The 21630-nt window shown below is 34.9% G+C and overlaps 2 protein-coding genes across 2 annotated transcripts; both read right to left on the reverse strand.

Moving 5' to 3' along the window:
• Window positions 1-925: 925 nt before the first annotated feature.
• Window positions 926-20136, reverse strand: LOC107168107 (sporozoite-associated mosquito saliva protein 1-like). The gene is made up of 4 exons (XM_015517405.2): window positions 19866-20136; window positions 18286-18438; window positions 2348-2491; window positions 926-2153 (listed from the first exon to the last, which is right to left on the reverse strand). Exons 1-4 carry the CDS (start codon window positions 19962-19964, stop codon window positions 1968-1970), a joined length of 582 nt encoding a protein of 193 aa, XP_015372891.2. The 5' UTR covers window positions 19965-20136; the 3' UTR covers window positions 926-1967.
• LOC149056284 (52 kDa repressor of the inhibitor of the protein kinase-like) lies at window positions 17006-17420 on the reverse strand. The gene is made up of 3 exons (XM_089225604.1): window positions 17393-17420; window positions 17194-17333; window positions 17006-17119 (listed from the first exon to the last, which is right to left on the reverse strand). Exons 1-3 carry the CDS (start codon window positions 17418-17420, stop codon window positions 17006-17008), a joined length of 282 nt encoding a protein of 93 aa, XP_089081730.1.
• Window positions 20137-21630: the final 1494 nt, after the last annotated feature.

Raw genomic sequence — 21630 nt, forward strand, 5'->3', positions numbered from 1 at the left:
CGGGTCATACGTCATAATAATATATAACGTGTAGAATAATTTTGTAAATAGAATATTATGATATTATATTAAAAAGCCAATGGTCGCGCGTTATCTAGGCTTCCTTCTATTATTAATAAAAAAAAAAAAATTATATTATAATGTTACACCGAAAAAATAATAATGATGATAATAATAATAATAACCCCCCCCCCCTTGTAATAATGTTTTTAAATTTAAAAAAAAAAAAACATTTTCAAGTGTGGTCGCCGAAAGTATACGCCACACCGCGGATGTTGAAGTGCATGAAGTGCAAGTTTAATACGATACGATCCACGTATATACCTTCGTATATACGTATTGAAACCGAAACAGATGGTGCGTGCTTTCAAAGACAGCAGATTGTGTTTGAAAAATGGCCATTAACTACCCTAAAACTTTTACGGGGTAAATTTCGAGGACGAGTAGAGGTAAAAATGGAAGTGGCATATTGTGTTAAATGCGGTACGGTAGACGGGTAGGCTAGGCGGTCGGCCGTGCTCTAACGATTCCATATAACACGAGGATACGAGAAGAGGACAAGAGGAGTTATACGGTCGTCACCCCCCGCCACCACGCTACAGATTCAACGATGACGAGAGAGAGCTCAGTGATTACTCTAAAACCACCGATTTATCAGAGATTTAATATTAATAAACCTATAAATAATGTTTTTGCGGGTCCATATAAACGTGTTAAAATCAGATGAGATTTCAAATCTGATTTAAATTGTAGTTGTTCTTTTTAGTTAAGATCATACGAAAAAATCCATGCAATCCAACATTTTATTGGATACCAAATTGAATTGAAACCAATTTTTTTTTATTTAGAATTTAAATAGTACAATTTTAACCAAGATATTTTTCTAAAATGTATGACGTATTACGAATGATGAATGTCTAACAAATATTTTTCTAATCAAAAAACATTTTTATTTTAGGAGATCTGAGTAAATTAAACTGCATTACTTCTATCATCTAAACTTACTTTAAACCCTTTTAAAATGTAATAGCTATAGTCTAAAGCCTCTAAATATTGACCCGTTAAAACGGGCATGGCCCGTATCCGCCAAAACGAAAAAGGTATGATTCTCGTCTGTGTCAAATTTATTTTTGTAAAAAGATGTTTTCGCAAATTATTATTTGGGAACCATTTACAAATATTACATATTCTTATCATTGTAAATTATAATGCAAGAAGATAATAATAATATATTATTAGAATAAAGGCACAATTAATTCAGAGTCTGTAAATATTATACAATAGCATATTATCACATATCTATATTATATTTAAATATTTCTATATTTAAAATTAAAATACAATTAATTATTATATTATCTTAAAAATATAAATTATAATACAAGTATATAGGCCAAGTTAAAAAAAATTACATAATTGGTTTCCAAACTTTTTTGCTGAAAACCTCTTTTGGCGGAAACGGGAATCGTCCCTTTTTCGTTTTTGGCGGAAACAGGTAACTCGGGTAATATTTTATAATTCATTATATAGACTATAGTTGATAAGATATTACAATATAGGTATACGCAACAAGGAATCAATGAAACATTATAATAGTATATGATGATAACATGAAGGTAGTATAGGTAGGGATTACAGTGATGGATTTAAGGAAATGGCACAGGAGTACGTACACCTATGAATTTTTGTCAACAATTTTTTTAAGTTTACTACTAGTATCATATAAATGAAAAATTCAGCTAATAAGAATAATACTACCAACTATTAATTATTATAACAATCATTATTTGCAGCATTCAAACTGATAAAACAAGATTTACAGCTTAAGTGTCTTATCGATACTTATTTATAGTTATAAACATTAGCTATTAATTAAAATTAAAATTATACAATTTATATGTGCTCCCCCCCCCTATCAAAAAAATATTGAAGATTCGCCTCTGGGTAAGTAGTAAGATTTATAGATTTTAACCAATCACACCGCGACCAATAGCTTTCATGAACACGTTGACCAATTTTGCCGAAAACTCCATACAGGTCTTGCCTCCGTTAGTGGTTGTTACTGATTTTCCCTTGAGATTGCCGGCTAATACGTTCATTTGTAATTTATACTTTCTCACGTTAATAGGTTTATTTCCGAAGCACACTGTCCCCTGCAAACAATAACAATGTATACACCACGTACGACCTTCACTGCTGCAGACGGCATGACGCCAATAACGGCACAGAAATATAAATAATCATAAAATATGATATTACATTAAAATATATTGTTATCCTGATAAGTGTCACGAATCGCGTAATACAGTGATGTATCAATTAAAACTTAAAATTATATGTAACCGACCTTGTTAATTGGACAGCTCTTCGGCAGTCCGAGTATTTCCAAAGCCATTTGAATGTCAGTCGACGATTTCGCGTCGTCGAGCTGTTTGCAACCGTCCCTTTTGCCCGATAGCTTTATCAAGTCCTTTTGGACGGTGAATTCGACCTGGAAATCGTGTAAAAATTAAAATCTAAAATATGGGTAGGTACCTATTACGCACAGCTGTATTTATTATAATATGACACCAGACCATATAAGCGCAGCTATGGTATATCTACAACGAACGAATACATGACCAAATGTGTTAAATGCACGGTACGCCACTAAATAATTTTTTTTACAGCCTATAATTGCCCATATTGACACTTATTTATAGTAAAAAAAAGATATACGATTTGCATTTCGTGCAATAACTATGTATTGAGTTTAAGTCTTATAAGTGGCTTCATTCACCCGAAATAGAAAAGTATGTAAGTAGGAGAAAATAGTAATGTCAACTATTTCCACCAAACCAAAATATAATACCTACCTCATGGATAATGAATTTGATTTTTTAGTAATTTAAGAAACAAATAATTATACATTTTATCGTACCGGTTGTGTTCCATAGTGAATGAAATCAAAAATGTATGTAAAATGATTTTTTTTTCGATACATTTTTATTTATTTGGATGTTGGCTACATAGTACGCGATAGGTGATTTAATTCCAGTCGAGTCGTGGCAGCTCTTCAGAGCAGACGTACCTAGTGGTCGGTAGCTCTCCAGAGGAAGCCACTATCCAAGGCATCGTCAAATCCGTGCGCGATGTGTGTCCTAAACCACGCCCAGCGTCCAAAAGCAGCAGCCACACGCGCGCAGGCGTAACCACGCCCAGCGGCCAACCACGTCCGTTCCCGTGCGCGCAGGCGCACCAAACCACGCCCAGTTACCAACCACGAGGCACTCCGCGCGCACAGGCGCAGATACCTAGCAGTCGGCTACTAGACCTCGTGCGCGACCAGCAAGACAACAGTTCAGCCGGGACAGTGAACAAGACAAGTCGGGCCAACAAACAGGCAGCCGAAGACAACACATTGCACCAGCGACCCGGGGCTCGGGCCCTTGGTAGCACAATGTATTACACCAGCTCGGACGGTGAAATGGACCTCACTAACCGGGTCGTGGCGGCAATGACTGGAGCAGACGCCCTCAGTTGGAGCTCTGACGCCCCGTTCGAGCCTGAGAAAAAAAATATGAAGACAACAGAGACTTCCCAAGCCACCTTGGAACCACCTCAGGTCAACGGGAGCGTCTGGTGCGAGAGACTCAGGGAAAAACTGAACAAAACGAGGTCCATTCTTAAAGCAGCTGCCTCCGATACCAAGAAAATCATCGAAAAAACAGCGGACGTTTCCTTGAAGGGATACTTACATAGCCTGCTAGTTCAAACTGATGAGGCGCACCAAACTGTAGATTCCCTTCTCTCGTAGAAGGGGAATGTGCTGAACCTACCAGAGTTCGGACCACTTCACACAGAATATACCAGCAACAAGAAAGTCTCCACTGCTGATGCCTCCACGGACATGATTCTGACCCCGGGCTATTGGGATAGTCACGTGGTCATAGAGTCGAAGGCGGCAACTGCTCGTAGAAGAACACGGAAACCAAAGTTGCCAAGCGGCCAGTTCCCGCAGGAAGTACAGACGGACGTCGCTATGGAAACTGACACGGAAGACTGGTCCCAAGTCGTCAGCCGACGCACCGGGAAAAATCTGACGACGGCAGCGCGTCAGCCCACCGCCGGCTCCCGCTCGCAGCCTTCAGGTTTTTCCAAAAAACCACCAGCGATACTCATTAAAAATGCCGACGGGAAGAGTTACAGAGACACAGTATTGGCAGTACGCAACTGTGGCCTGACCAGAGCAGAGATCGGCACCAGCGTCACCATGAGACAGACGCGGGATGGATGTCTTCTTCTGGAGCTTCCCAAAGGAGGAAACTCAGTCACAGCAGCCAAACACATAGTCTCAGCCATGTCGCTAAAGCTAGGAGACACCGTGGGTAAAGTTCTTCAGCTCGGCGTACAAGTGGAGGTCGAGGTGCTGGATATCGACGCAGCCACCACCGCAACGGAAGTTTTGGAGGCACTCCGCAACGCCATCCATGGTCAAGGCGACCCAACCGTCAAGATCGACCGGGACGTAGTCAGTGATGTCAGGATATGGGGCACACAATCTGGACAACAGATTGCCACGGAAAAAATGCCTAAACACGTTGCCACCCAAATATCCAGAGTTCCGATCGGGTGGACCATGTGCCGAGTCCGACCCAGGACGCAGCCACCAGAGAGGTGCTTAAGGTGCCAGGCCTTCGGACACAACGCCAGGACCTGCACAGCAGAAGACAGGACTCGCGCCTGCTGGAAATGCGGTGTGATAGGCCACTCCATGAAGAACTGTACCGAGGTGGACGACCGTTGCATAGCGTGTGAAAACGCCGGACTGCAGAAGGTCACGCATAAGTCGGGCTCGGGCGCATGCGCTGCCAGGAAACAGTCGGGTGGAGCAAAGACGTCAGATGATTAATTTCCTGCAAATTAATCTCAACGCAAATTGGTCAGCGGAGCAGGTCATGGCACAGACGGTGGACGAGATCGGGGCGGACATCCTCATTGTGTCTGAACCAGCTACCAATCACGGGCACGAAGATCGATGGTGCTTCAGCGCCGACCGCAAAGCCGCCGTGAGAACATCGTGTCACACAGCACTTAGCCACGATGGCCGGGGCTCCGGCAACGGGTTTGCTTGGCTCTCTTTCCGTGAGCTGACCGTTTTTAGCTGCTACTTCAGACCTGGGGCCACACTGCTGGACTACGGACTCTTCCTCGACGACCTCGAAGCGGCGATCCGCGCTAGGGGAAATGCCTCGATTATCCTGGCTGGTGATTTCAATGCCTGGAACATCGAATGGGGCTCGAGAACTAACAACCCTAGAGGCGGTCCGTTGTCCGATCTCGCCCCCAGCCTAGGACTGATCCTGGCCAACTCGGGTACCACGCCCACCTTCGTGAGAGGGGCATCCACCTCAATAATAGACGTCACATTTTACCGGGGTGTCAACGTTACGGGATGGCATGTACCCGAAACCGAAACCCTGAGTGATCACAATTACGTCTGCTTCAGCACGGCAAATCAGGCCCAGGCCCAGGTTCAAGCCGAACTCCCCGCCCATGCCCACCCTGGCTGGTCCGTGAAGAAGTTGAACGTTGACGCCCTGCGTGGTCATCTCAGCACCACGCGCCTAGGAGCCACAGTCGGACCCATATGCGTTGAGAAAGCCCTGTCCTCGGCGAATTCGCTTGACACTTTACTGTTCGGCACCTGTGAGGCATCAATGCCCAGAAAAAAAACGGGTCCCCAGAGCATATAAAGTCGTAATGAAGAAACTAGGCTCCCGCAACCCAGCCGCGGACTCCAGGGGCAGAGAGGCTGTCATCGCCGATTTCCTGTTCCCGGCAGCCCCCGTCACGGATTAGAGCTTGGCTCCTTCCGCAGCGGTGCACAACATCTTTCAGGGGTTTGACCCGGTGCTGAACACGATAGAGTTTACCAGTATCATTCCAGAATTCAAGCCAGAAGAACTCAGCAGAGCAGTCAACAGGCTCGCATCGGGCAAGTCAGCTGGACCTTCGAGGATTCCCAATGAGATCCTCAGGGCTACCGTGTCCGCCCAGCCCAGTGCAGTCCTTAGCGTTTTCAATGACTGCCTCGACGCGCTAACGTTTCCAACATGTTGGAAGAGGGCACGGCTGGTGCTGCTCCGTAAGGGCACAGACAAACCTCCGGACGCCCCGTCGAGCTATAGGCCGATCTGCATGTTAGACACCCCAGGCAAGTTGCTCGAGAGGCTCCTTCTCCAAAGACTCGAGGATCATCTGGACGAGCACGGGGGACGAAGAAGAGCCCCAAACCAGTTTGGCTTCAGGAAAGGATTCAGCACGGAGTGTGCAATTGGCAAGGTACTCGGCATCGCCGCACAGGCAGCCACCACCCCGAGAAAGAAAAGTCTCTGTGTTTTGGTGACTCTGGACGTCAGGAATGCCTTCAATTCCTTTAGGTGGCCTGTAAACGATGCAGCTTTGAGGCGCATCAACACCCCGGAGTACCTGGTGGAAATGCTCCGGTCTTGGCTGACTGATAGAACGCTGCTAACTGGTGAAGAGATGGAGGAGAGGCCGGTGACCTGTGGAGTGCCGCAGGGCTCCGTTCTTGGCCCAGCCTTGTGGAACGTCGCCTATGATTCCCTCCTAACGATGGACACGCCACCCGGGGTGCAGCTCGTCGGCTTCGCGGACGATCTCGCGGTCGTAGGAATGGCCGTGACCGGGCAGCAACTCGAAGACGCAATCAATCCCACACTGATGGCCATTGAAGACTGGATGCGGAGCAGAGGCCTGGAGATGGCTCATCAAAAGAGTGAAGCGGTGATCCTGTCTTTAAGACGGACGTTTGTCCCACCTCGACTGACGATCAACGGCCACCTGATCCCATTGCGAAATGAAATCAGGTACCTCGGGGTCATTCTGGACAAGCGTCTGACTTTTGCAGCCCAAACAAACACTGTCACAACGAAGGCAGCCCGCTCAGCCGCTGCTCTGTCCAGGTTTATGCCGAACATTGGTGGATCGGTTCAGTGGGAGAGGAGGCTGCTAGCGTCCGTTGTAGAAAGTCAGTTGTTGTACGCCGCTCCTGTCTGGATCTCCGCCATCACAGACGTCGCCAGAACGAGAGCGATCTTGATCCGTCCACAGAGGACCGCCGCCATGAGGGTGATGAGGTCCTACCGCACCGTGTTGGACCAGGCCGCTCTGGTTCTGGCCTGCATGCCACCCGCCGATCTGCTCGGATTGAAAAGACGCAGTATCAGGTCCCGACTACGCGCCGTTTTGGAACCCGGCGAACAACGACCTTTCAAAGCAACCGCAAAAAGCGAGGCGAGAAACGCTACGATCGGTGCCTGGCAGGCTAGATGGCAAGCAACCTCAAAAGCTGCATGGACGCGCTGCGTCATCCCTGACTTGGGGAGATGGCTGGGGAGGACCGTCCCGTGAGTGCCTCTGACGTTCCACATGACACAGGCACTCACGGGCCATGGTTGTTTCCAGTGGTACCTCCATCGTATGGGCAGGGCCACCAGTCCACATTGCTGGCAGTGTGCAGACGACTCGGACACCGCCGAACACACATTATTCCAGTGCGTCTACTGGGAAGGATTTCGCGAAGCTCTAACCTCCCGGCTAGGTCGTCGTCCGAACACCATCGACGTGCCCGACATAATCTGCGGTCCAGTGTTCGAGACTCTGCCGCTGGATCCAATCGATAGGCAAGCGATTCTCATAGAAGCCGAGGAAGTTTTTAAACTTTTTTACCGTATGGTGGAAAACATCCTTACCACGAAGGAGTATGAGGAAAGGCGTCGTCAGGCCGCAGAAAGACCTCCGAATTCACCGAACTAATTAATAATTACGCATACCTATAGTTAAGTTTCTAAAAAATGTAGCCGAAGAACATCCTATTATAATAGGTAGCGAACGGGAGACTGGCCCGTCGCAGCTACTAAATGTGTAATTGGTTATTTTTGTCAATAAACGATGGGGGCCGGAGGAGAAGTATTGGCACCATGGTTCTTCCTCCGGTTCTCGATACTAACGGAAAAAAAAAAAAAAAAGGTGATTTAATTCCAGAGACCTATTTTATGTATTAATTAATTCCATACAATATATTCCCGCATTATAAGGTATGTATGAGTTGAATCCCTATTGTTGTATAATCTCATTACCTGCAGATACCAATATTTATAAAAACAATGTGATAGACATTTTTACCAAATTACTAAATTACTAAATATTTTTGTATTTTTTCTACCTAGTTATTAAATTTTTTTAATAAATAATAAATATATATATACATTTTTTGTATGCATAATATACAAAAAACAATTTATAAATAAAAATTGAAAGATTTTCTAAAAAACAACATTTTTGAGAAACTTATCAGCCAACCTCCTCGTGATGGTGTTTCTTGAGTTATGCTAATATGCTAAATATTTTACCAAACATTGAAAAATATATACAATGACCCGAGAATCAACTCGTACGCAGCACCATAGTAAACTATTCAGTATAATTTCCCCAGTTAATTTCCCCAGTTAATACTTTGAGTTTGACATACCTGTACCTAACCAACATTTTTGGAACTGCAAACATTTAAAGAGTTCAGAGACCCTATTCACACTATACAGTATACATAATATAATACATTCAGTGTTATTATGTATCTAAATACAAAACATTGTGTATCTTAATTGAGTATCTGAGATACGTTAAAAGATATAATTATTAGGGCGTATATCGATTCCGACGGCTACTGTTTATAATATTTACATATTGATTCCGCCAGCTACTGCTTATTCCTCTATTGTTAATGTATTTCAAAATAAACAGTCCTACATAATATACTATATAATATATATATATTTATAAAATACTAATAGCTATGATTCTTTCCACTCAAAATTAAATTTTCAATTCACAAAAGCTCATCCCAACATTTCCATATTTCCACATGTTTTAAATAAAAAATACAAACTGACACTTGCATACAAATATAATATGTATAATATATATTAATAAATATCAATAAAACCAGTAAAACCAGTAAAAATAATGATTTTAATTTTTTAAAAAACTAAGTATTAAAAATTTATCTAACGATTTGAACGATAATACAATTTCAAAATTCACTTATTTAAAACATGTGTCCAAATATTACCTTAAGTAGTTACATTTATATTAATTAGATTATACATTTTAATTTTTAATTATACAGTTATTATCATTAACACTTTTCTTAAGTTCGCTTTCACGTCCGTCTGTGATCAAATCTTGCGCGCTCGATTTGAGGCACTTTTTGAAGATGAAAAATTCTGAAAATTGGTATAGACCTTGGTCTTGGATGACAATACAATAATCCGTTGTCATTTTGGGACATGGACCAAAAAAAAAAAAAAAAGGATTGTCCCCACGACGTCACCGTAAAACCCCCGTTTCCACTGTGTGCTTCTGCATATAATATATAATATATATACTACGTATCGAAGAATTGGACGCTTCAAAAATAACGGGCAAGACATTCTGTAACGTAGACGCTTTGGATGAAATCGACCGAATGATACAACATCGTCCCAATATCTCGGAAGCAATTGTAAATGACGGACAATAAATTATAAGTACTGTCAAATAACAAAATGTATAATACACATAATGGTCTTGTACGGGCCGGGAACGACACAATAATAGGCCATGACGCCCGGTCACCAAATACTTCGCGCGGCGCACTCACACACCGACCGACCGTGTGTATGCGTGTATACGTGTGTATAGCGACTCGATAGAAGTGGACGGGATCGCCGATCAAAACTAAAGAGTGCTAGTGTGTGGTGATGTGTGTGTAGGTGTGTACGTTTGTGGTGTGTATACTTAAAATTAAAATAAAAGGTAACACGGTTTTTGGTAACTAAGTTGCTGTAATATACAAATAATTTAAAATCCACAATATAATATAAAAATCACAGCAACAGAAAGGTGTATAAAAAGTATAATAATATGGCCCTCCTGGCCCAACAGATAAAAATATAATATAACGCTGCTATATGAGCTCGTATAAATTATTTAATATAAATAATAGTAATATAAGTAAAAAACTCACAATTTTGTCGGTGCTCGGCTGGCCAACTGCAACCTAACCTAGCCTATATAAATGATTGCACACAAACACAGAAACTGGAAAATAAATATAATAATAATAATAATTAATAAATGTGGCGATTCGCGCCCACACAAAATAATAATACAAGTGGCGATTCGCGCCCACACAATTATAATAATACAAGTGGCGATTCGCGCCCACACAATTATAATAAAGTGGCAATTAGCGCCTTACACAATATAAAAATATATTTTAAAAAATGTGGCGATTCGCGCCGACACAAAAAATATAATAATTTTACGGCGATTTGCGCGCGTAGCATAAGAAAAACTGTTGTGCTTATCGTTTACACACTGGAACTGGACTAGCTTGGTTGGGCGGCCGTGCTAATTAAGTCGGCACAGGCGAAGCGGCGGCGACCGATAACGCGTTTACTTAATCTACATATTATATAATAATTCACAATCACATAATTAATACAAAAATATACACTACGAAAATAAACTACAATTATATGGTGACTGTTTGCGTGTGTGTGTGTGTGTGTGTTGGTCGGCGGAGAGATATTCATGTACTCTTTACATAGGTACCAAATTATATTACATCTTGGCGTAGATAGGTCTCATAATGAAATTGGTAATATAAAAAAATTTAAATTGGTTGTGGTAAACAAAATAAATGTTTTGTCACTTAACGACCACATAAACTTATTTATTTATAAATAAATCATAATCACCAGTTGTTTGATTCTTTATGTTTCACAAACATATTTCTTAAACGTTTAATAAAAATATTTACTTTCAACTAAAAAGTAGAAAATAAAAAATAAAAAATAAAAAATTTTAAAAACACACTTTTCCATAAAAACATTTAAAAAAACATTTTAAAAATTGCACTAAAAAGACAAAAATAATTTGCTAATTGTAAAAACAAATTGTTATAGTTCCCGGACATAGGATTAATAATAAAAATTATATCATTGATTATAAAATATACTGTATAGTGTTTATAATAAATGCTTATGCATTTAAACAAAAAAAAATTTTTGTCCGGGCAACGCTGATTGGAGACAAAATATATTATTATAATAAATACATAACAACGAATGACCGATTATTTGATTCAATTAAAACGATAAATTGTTCATTTCAATACTTCCGTTTACTTTGAAAATAGCGTTTAAAAAAAATGTCAAGAAGAATTATCTGTGCAAGTCTTGCATTTGGAACTATTAGTGCAGTAGGATTTTTGTATAATTATATAACCAAGCAGAAGAAATTGTTAAAAGATGGTGATTTAACAAACTCACGCATTGAAATCGATCAACCGACCAAGCCAACCGACGTGGAAATAGTTATGCCATCAGAATCGAACATAGTGGAAGAGATTATAAGACCGGTGTCTCCATCTCCAACATTCGTGGTAACAATTGATTTTAGATTATAATAGAAAGTTTATACTCTATATTGTAGTTTTTGAATAGAATCTAAAAATTTAAATTCTTAATAACTATCTTAAGAGTCGGACATCACATGATTTAATCGTTAACTGTATAAAGCAGTTGGTATATGAGATTACTTATTTTGTAAAACTAAATATTGACAGTATCTTTTCAATTAATAGGACGATGGTGTCACCAACACTAATTTGGAATATATAAAAAGTAATATTATAATACATATTATATCGACCTACCTATAATATTAATTAACAATATTTTTAACATAACGTTCGTTTAGGAAGCGAATCGGAAAATACACCTGCAATTCCATTTCAACAGGATTTACTAAAATCAAGCATTCAAATCGAACAACCGACCAAGCCAACCGATGTGGAAATAGTTATGCCATCAGAATCGACCATAGTGGAAGAGATTACTAGACCAGTGTCTCCATCTCCAACATCCGTGGTAAAAATTGATTTTAGATTATAATAGAAAGTTTATACTCAATAGTAGGTACTTATTGAATAGTATCTAAAAATTTAAATTCTTAATAATTATCTTGGGGGACGAGGAAATTACATGATTTAATGTTGGTAGTTGTATTATTTTTATTTTCAAATAATTAATTTAAAGTAGATATTTGGTAATTTATAAATGGCTGTTATAAGACAGAGAAACAATGATTTATAATAATATAATAATAGTATATTATTTTTATAAAAATGTTAGATTATTTCTGTGTATAACATTTTAGACGAATTAATATATAAACATAATAATTTTGAATATGTCATAAATAAGTTTGGTACTTATAATGTTTTGTTTATCCTGTGAACTCATGCAAAGATACGGGACTGTTTCATTCACTGTACAACTCACCAGCCGTGGACGATGACTTCTAAAGCTATGTTTATAAACCTATCTTTATAAAAATGGATTTCTGTCTGCTTGTTCTATATGTATTTCTAAATGGCTGAATTAATTGCTATGAAATTTGGTACAGAGATATATTAGATTTATGGTCAGAATATACATAGATTAAATATAAATATCGATAGACCTAAATATCTTTCAATCGAATATTTGAATTGTCCATACTGTTCTCGATAAACGAATTAAATTACATTATGTTTAACTAAATTGAATATCGTTGTATATATTATACATATTACTTAGTATATTTTATCTTTCTATATATATATATATATATATATATGTATAAAAATATACTGCTATCAAAACCACATGAAATGATTAAGAGATAGGATTTTAAAAAAAAAACTTGTGTAAATTATCAAATTTATTGCACATATCATTATAAATGGTATGTAATCTGTTTTAGAACATTCCAGACGATATGAAATCAATTACGAATATACTGACCAAGAGACCAAGAAAGTCGAAATCGAAGGTAAATAAGAATAGACTTTATATAAGATTAAGAATATGAATGTTAATTCGTAATATTAATTGCCTGATTGTTGTTAGGAATATTATATTATAACTTGAGCTCCTTTATTTTAGAAAATGAAGAACATTGATGATAAAAGAAAGAATCATCCGGTGCGTCTTTTAAATGAGTTATCTCCTTGTTTAAATATTATTACAACTCTAGAGGACAAAGATTATCCTCCACAATACAAGGTTGAATGTGTGATAGATGGACATTCTTTTTGTGCATACGGTAATATTTTTGTATTGTATCATATTACCACCAACAAATATTGGTTGGATGAATTTTAGTATTGATATTTAAAATTGTTCTATAATAATTAGTTAACATTGCCTTTAATTTTTAATTTTGTAGAACCATCAAAAAAAGCGGCGAAAAAGAAGGTTGCCATTTTAATACTTAATTATTATTTTGATGAAGAAGATGATTTGTAATGAAAATATTATAGACTATTAAGCTGTATATTTATACGTGTACAATTCAAATTTAATTAGGTAAAGTATCTACTCTGGTGTATGATATTGAATCCATGTAACTGCTTTTATTTTATTGTTAATTACAATTAATAATAAAATAAAAGTAGTTACATCAATTAATGTCATACACTGCAGTATAATATCTTACCTAATTAAATTTAATTGTACATGTTATTTATACAGTTTAATAGTCTATAATTTCATTAAAAAAAAAATACCCGTTGGTATTCCAGTTTTTCAGTGTATAATAATCCAGGTTGTAATATTATTAAATAATAAATGTTTGGTATCAAGTCGTGGTGTTATTATTTTAAAATATTTTTTCCAGTATCGATTAAATAACTATTATATTTCATTGTATTGATGTTTCCAATTTGAGATGGAGCATCAACTGAAAACTTTAAAGATTATTGAGTATTATTAATTTCAATATATAAGTAATTTGTTCACCTTTTTGAAAAATAACACTTTCTAGTGTACCATATTTTTGGAGATAGGAATAATAAGTTCGTATTCAATGATGAAGTATCTTAATATTGATGAAAAAAAAAAATCTAATTGGAAATAATAACATGATACATAATATAATATATTATTAAGCTTAAATATAATGATGTTATCTAGCTGTAAATGCCCTTTTGGTTCAAAGTTAGTTTATCTGCAGTGAACGTAACCTTATAAATATATGCCTGATAAATATTAACTAATATTATTGTATATTAATACGCTTAATTTCACGTCTTCTCTACGTTTCACGAAATATATTTCATGGGACAAAACTATTCATAATATTATATTTCTGAAAGTACCTACATTATATTTTATCACATAGTGCGCTGTGCTAATATAATAATATATATATGATACATTATACAATATTGTATTATATATACATATATACAGAGCCACAGAGAGAATTTCTTCGTCGGATATATATTATATATATATATATTTTTTTTTTTTTTTATCTATTGTAATGGCGAATGGGTTCATATTAAATTAGAAAAAAATTACAGCCAAACTGATGAAATCATACACTAATATAATATGTACATTGTACATTTATTATATGGAAGTTTGGTTTTGATCCTCTGAGGGAGATAATATTATAATATAATATCTGACGTCCATGAACTTGGCCCACCGACATGAACATATCAACACAAATATTATGCCAATATTTTGCTAGTAATTTGCGAGAATTTGCGAGTAATTATTACACAATCTACCTGAGAGTAGGCCAACTTCATGTAGCCCACCCACTTCACCCGATTAGTTCGAGATTGGTGTCAAAAGCTTGGTTGCAATTTGCCAGAATTTGCAATAAGTCATTGTTCTTTATAAGAATTATAATGAATAATTAATTATTAATTATAATAATTATTATTAAAAATTTCAAAATTCAACTTACAAATACTTAAAAATTGAGCTTTTAAACTTACAATTTACCCAGTGTAATTTGGACATAATAGGGCGGCCAACTTCACACACGTCGATTTTTGATTAACTGTAAATTAATAAAACAAATTTTGATGAAAACACTTAGTTGTTAGTACAATATAATAATACATAATATAATTTAATTGTCGACTATATTGAATTTTTTTAAATGTAAGTATTTGTTGTAAGTTGAATTTTGAAATTGGTAATAATAATAATTATTATTATTAATTATTAATTATTCTTTATAAGAATTATAAAGAACAATGACTTATTGCAAATGCTCGCAAATTACAACCAAGCTTTTGACACCAATCTCGACCTAATCGGATGAAATGGGTCGGCTACATGAAGTTGGCCCACTCTCAGGTAGATTGTGTAAAAATTACTCGCAAATTCTCGCAAATTACTCGCAAAATATTGGCATAATTTTCGCAAAAAAAAAACACATGCAGTTGATTACTGATTTGCGATTATAGATAGATACAGGAAATATTATATACCTACCTATACTCAAAGCGAGTGGTGCGTAACGATTAAATTGCACACAAAGGCGTAATATATAATATAGGTAATGTATATTCGTATTTTATCAAAACGAAATCGAATCCTGATGTTGGTTTTAAAAACCTTCAAAATTCATTTTTTTTTTTTCAATACGCATATTATACGATTTGAATAATTGCAATACACACGGTACACGCTTAATAATAATAATGTAAAAACATATATCACATGACAATATGACATATTACATAATATTATACCCATAAGCGTGGCAACGTTTCAACTGCATCTATGGCATTATGATTGAATTTCACAGAAAAAGTTAATGCGTGTAGTACGTGTAGTAAATTTAGAACTTAATTGTATTCGAACAAGCATGAGCACATTATCCCATTATATCCTTAGTTCAGATTAAAGTATAATATGCTTTTATGTAAGTAATTGTATGTTGAATACAAAAAGCTTACGGAAACCGCTAGTTGGAATTTTGATTTAGCTGATGCATTGAATTTTGCATTTACATATTCAAAAAAATAGTTCTCAGTTTTTGAAAAAAATTTAGTTTAAACCGGTAATAGAGTCTATTTATTTTAAAATATAATGTTTAACATCTTAGATATCAAAATATACTACAAAATTTCGAAATAAAAATTTGAATGAATGCATTATTTAAGCTGAAATGAGTACATTTTATGATTGAACCACCACATAAATTGTTAAATATTAAACCTGAACATATAATCTGGTAAGTACTTTTTGTTATTAATTTATCATTTTTTATCAATTTTAACAAAAAAAAAAATACAACATGCCTAAATTAAAACTATAACTTATTGTTAATAAGACAATTTTTAAATAAGAAAAAATTAAGTAGGTCAAAGTTGCCTAAAATAATTCAAATATTTCAAATTTGAACTCTTAAAAGGGGAGTTCAATTCAAAAAAACTTTTTTAATTTTTAAAAAGAAGTTGCTTGAAGAATTTGAAGAATGTTTTTACCTTTATGCGGTAACAAAGAACATGATTTTGACTATTCTAAGGCATACTATTGCTCGTGAAATTGGATGCAACGTTGCTAAATTGTTTAAAATAAATTTTTGTTAGGTTTATGTAAATTAATTTAGAAATATATTTTAGTAAAAATTATAATTAAATTTCAATAAATAAATTGCAGATGTCGTAAATTGTTTATAAGAGATCCGATGATAATATATTCTGAATTCTGATTCACATTGAAAGTATGATTAAAAATATTAAAATATAACCAATTATTTTTTAGCGATGAGAAGAAGTTTGTATGGTATCGCCAATAATAAGTATAGGTAATAAAATATGTATAAACTTGAACCTTCTATAATTCTATAACAACGTATGGATATCCAGTGGCGTAATTAGGAATTTGGTTTGGGGGGGGGGGGGGGGGGTAATAGGTTTTAGCATTATCTGTACACCTCATACAGTAACCCCCCCTCACCCCACCAGAACAAATTTTTTTTTATTATAGTTATTAAAAAATACAATTTATTAGAAAATTATTTATTTTATAACTATATTAATATATTATACAATATACAATTTAAGTATTTATGATATTTTTAGGTAGCTTGAATAATTTTACAAAACTAGATCTAATTTTCTTGGTCTTTTAGCAATATCATCTAATACATCTTCAGGACTAACTTTAATGTCTCTATGGACCGCCAACATACTTAACTCATTTAACCTATCCTAAAAATGATTTAAATAATTAATTGTCAGTATTATTAATTTGAAATATAAATCAAATTTTAAGAGCTACTTACTTCAGTCATAGTATTCCGTAGGTATGTTTTAACTCTTTTTAGAGCTGAAAACATACGTTCAGGAGTAGTGGTAGATACGGGTAATGTACACAATATTTTTAATAATAAATAAATGTTAGGGTATATCTCTTTGTTGCATTCTGTAAGTGCATCAATCCCAGTTTTAGGTATACAGCTAGTTCTCCTGAGTATGGTTCACTGTTCAGGGTTCTATTGTGCATTGGCATTTGGCGCGAGTGTGTATACTTGTCAATGCGCGCGTGTGCTCTCCGGCTCTCGATAACAACCCGCATGTTTTATTTTAAGAATCGGAAATACAAGTATAGAAACGGTCGGACTGTCGGAATTAACGTAGGCCGCGTTGAAGTATCATATAATAATAATAAAAGTAATCGTAATAATAATAATAATAATGATAAAAGTAATCGTAATAATAATAAAAGTAATCGTAATAATAATAAAAGTAATCGTAATAATAATAATAATAATGATAAAAGTAATCGTAATAATAATAATAATAATAATAAAAGTAATCGTAATAATAATAATAATAAAAGTAATCGTAATAATAATAATAATAGAAGTAATCGTAATAATAATAATAATCATAATTCATAATAATCATAGTACTATCACTATAATAAAAAAAAAAAATACATACAAAAAAGTTTTGGGGGGGGGGGATCCATCCCCCTAATCACGCCCCTGCGGATATCCACAATCCGTATGGATATTTACCGTGCACCGATATATTTGGCAAAGTCACTTAGAAGTAAAAATATTATAGCACGCGCAATCGTATCGCGCCCAAAAAAACACAAATAAAGTCAGCGCCATGTGTTCAAAATATTTCATGTTACTTTTATCGTTGAACACGGACCGCAATATATTATTAGTTATTACCTACTAAGTATATTATAGTACAATTTTTACGGGTGTAAGTTCCTATGATTATCAAATTAATATTATTATAATGATATATCAATAATAATTGATATATATGTTTTTTTCTTAAGACAAATCATAACAAATTTTTCGAGTAAAAATAAAAATCGTTCTTCTCTAACAAATAGTAAAATTAATAATATTTACCGTGGCGCTGGTGATGTTGGCGTACGTGGTAATGCATCCGTTTATATATACTTGACAATTTGATTTCAAGACGACGGTAAATTTATCAGAGAGTTCGACAATGTTTTCGGAGTCACAGTTTCTGATGTAATCGATTTCTAACTCATAACCGCCCTAGACAAATCACAAAATAATAAATATAAACATTATCTTAGGAATAGGTAAAATTATCAGATTTTTTTTTATTATTTATAATAATAAGACATTCCTAGCCTATAAGCAGGGACGTATTTTTTTGGAATTAAGGGGCGGCAGCATTTTTCGTAACCAATAACCATAACCCCATCCATTTTCATTCGTCAATTAATAAAAAAAAATAATAATTTAAGATTTTGGATAGCGGCTACACTGCGATTTTGATTTTTCATGATAATATTATCATAAGTTGACCGCGTAAAATCCATAGATAATGATTATTAATTATTATCTTCATCTATCTATTGTGGAATTAAATAGTATAAAGACATATCGAGTAGAAAGAAAAAAAGAAAATTGGCTTTTGGAGAAACTGAAGACGCTGAAGCAAAATTAATTCCAAGAGACAAATTTAGAATTCAATTATATATATCAATCATGGATTCTCTTATTTTTGAATTGAATAAAATGATGAGCGCTTATGAAGAGATTAATAAAAAATTTCTTTTTTTTCGGCTTGAAATGTTAAGTATCACAGAATTTCGAAAACAAGGAGATTATTTGAAGAAGTGTTATCCTAACGATTTACCTGTTGCATTTCCAAATGAATATGTTCATTTTAGAAGCTATTTACTAACAAAGTCAAATAAAGAAAATATACCTAAAACTGCTTTAAAAATTTTTAAAATGATACATGATGATGAAATTAAAAATATATATCCTTATGTCAACACTCAGAATGTTCTTATGTTCATGTTGTCCAGCATCTAATTGTTCATCAAAGAGATCCTTTAGTGCTCTAAAGAGAGTTAAAACATATCTAAGGTCTAGGATGACTGATGATCGGCTCAATAACTTGGCGATACTTCATATAGAGTCAGAAATAACAACTCAAATACAATATTATGAAATTATACAAGATTTCAGTGAGAAAAAATCGAGGCGTAAATTATAATGTTAATATGTTATAAAATTATGTTATTTGTATAACATGTATGGTCAGATTGTCAATAACATTTTTAAAATAAGTATTCACATTTTTTTTGAGAAGGAGGGGGTATGTAGGGGCGTCTATAAAATGTTACCTGGGGCGTCAAAACTCTAAATACGTCTCTGCCTATAAGGCTATCTACATCTATGGATACTTAGTAACATTAATTTTTGACTATTAAAATTTTAAGATAATGTATAATATTGTCCGTTGGCCACCGTCAAATGCACATTCGAGCGTGGACACACGCCGTTATACATATTAGAAGAGGGTCCTCTTATTCATTTGCCAACTACTAAACAATCGCTATATTTTTCATCGCCTGATGAGATTCATGTTTCTTTTCTCTCCGTGGTGCCTTCCCCTATATTAAAATATCATATTGGTGCATTAAAATCTATTGAAAATCACTTACACAACAACGAGCAGTCTTGGCGTGCAAAATAAGAATGACAATTGTCGAGATCAAAACAGTAGTCGTGATCGAAGCGTTCATTTCGATGATTGCTGGCATTGATCGAATATAGGTTGAACGGCGTATAATAATAATAATATATTTAATACGTGTCAAATACAACTATGAACTTGACACTCAAATCGCGTGTAAATCGTGATAGACTTTACAATTTTACATGGACAGTATAATATTCTGTAATACCATTATATATATAATTTATATGATATTAATCATATCGAGCGTCGACTGCAGAACAAAATATAAGTTGTCTGCTGCAGTATTATATAGCTTTTATCGTTTTTCAATCAAATCCTAGCCAATAGGCGATCGTGGTATACATTATTATTATGTACAATGAATACAAACTAATTACAATATTTACTTAACATAACCTACGTTTAGTCACTGAAAATTATTATTATTATCATCATTGTTATGTACCCATGTTTACAGGATGGACCGAATTAATTTTACGCAATCGAAGTGACGAGGTTGAAACACATGGACAGATCGGATACACAGATATAGACTTGAGTGTGTATTGTTATCAGTTATCAGTCATTACGATATTATTAAATCGCAAAACCCGAGTAATGAGGATGTGATATTTTTTTAAATTTATTTTTTTTTTACTACATGTTGAGAATAATGAAAATGAAATCATGTAATAAAATGGAAAAATATCTGATCCCAACAGTTTCCATATTTATTTGTTTATATTAAATACGGGACGAGCCTAATCGCATTGTTTAATATTAAAGAATAATTAATATGAAAATCATAAAATTTAAGAATGAACAGACAATAATTACACTAAATGTATACCATTATAGTATTATTTAAAACGTATACCTATATAAACCTATAAACCTTATATATAAACCTATAACTGGTTTAAAATAACTTAATTCAAAATTAGTTACATATTTTTATCAACCAAATATTTACAATCTATGTCCAATATAGAATTAATAACATAAATTAAAAACAATATAAAATAATTTCATATGAGTGCCAAATAAAAAATAGGTACTGATTAATTCAATTCAGTGAAAATAAAAGAGTTACGACTCCTTCTCATATTACTACCACTTGTTCATCAAAGTCAACTTGTTTCATCTGCTTTATTTATTGTATTACTGTATTAACATGTTTTAGAAAAAATACTGGTGTGGTTCATACGTACCTTCCCTTGATTTTAATCATAATTTATGATTTTTTTAAATTTATTTACCTACGTTTTGATAAAACTAATTTATCTTTATCAATATTATATACTTCCTATACGTTATTTTTTATTTATCTATACAAACTTAACAAAGGTCGTACATCCATGTTTGATATATGTTAAGAAAAAAATATGGAACTTGATTTGGGCGCTTGTAAATTGCGCCCACATTAAGTAGGTAGTAAAAATACTATAGTAAATTGCGCCCGGGATTTTTTTGGTTCTAAAATAGGTATAGTAAATTGCACCCGGGATTTTTCGGGGTCTAAAACGGGTATAGTAAATAATTGCACCCATAGTATCTACTTTCTTGAATTCATCGTTACCTATTATGTGTATTTTAAAAATACTGTTGTTCATTTATAGGTGGATAAGCCGAACGTTTATCGCTAAAATCGATATGATGTTAGCGATATCAATGCCTTTACGCGTATACAACCTTGGCTGAGGGTGAGTTGCGGCCCGACCTTTCGTTTCCGGTGTTGGAGACCAGTG

The sequence above is a fragment of the Diuraphis noxia genome, unplaced genomic scaffold (assembly GCF_037042655.1).
Source record: "Diuraphis noxia isolate RWA-SAM2 unplaced genomic scaffold, SU_Dnox_SAM2 contig0004, whole genome shotgun sequence".
NCBI lineage: Eukaryota > Metazoa > Arthropoda > Insecta > Hemiptera > Aphididae > Diuraphis > Diuraphis noxia.

Coding starts and splice junctions, on each gene's coding strand:
- LOC149056284 (XM_089225604.1), bottom strand. CDS start 17,420: ATGCCAATGCACAATAGAACCCTGAACA. Junction 17,334..17,392: donor GCACAATAGAACCCTGAACA/GTGAACCATACT, acceptor ATGCACTTACAG/AATGCAACAAAGAGATATAC. Junction 17,120..17,193: donor TACGGAATACTATGACTGAA/GTAAGTAGCTCT, acceptor AATCATTTTTAG/GATAGGTTAAATGAGTTAAG.
- LOC107168107 (XM_015517405.2), bottom strand. CDS start 19,964: ATGCCAGCAATCATCGAAATGAACGCTTCGATCACGACTACTGTTTTG. Junction 18,439..19,865: donor CCAAGACTGCTCGTTGTTGT/GTAAGTGATTTT, acceptor TGATTTGTCTAG/GGCGGTTATGAGTTAGAAAT. Junction 2,154..2,347: donor AGAGCTGTCCAATTAACAAG/GTCGGTTACATA, acceptor TATTGTTTGCAG/GGGACAGTGTGCTTCGGAAA.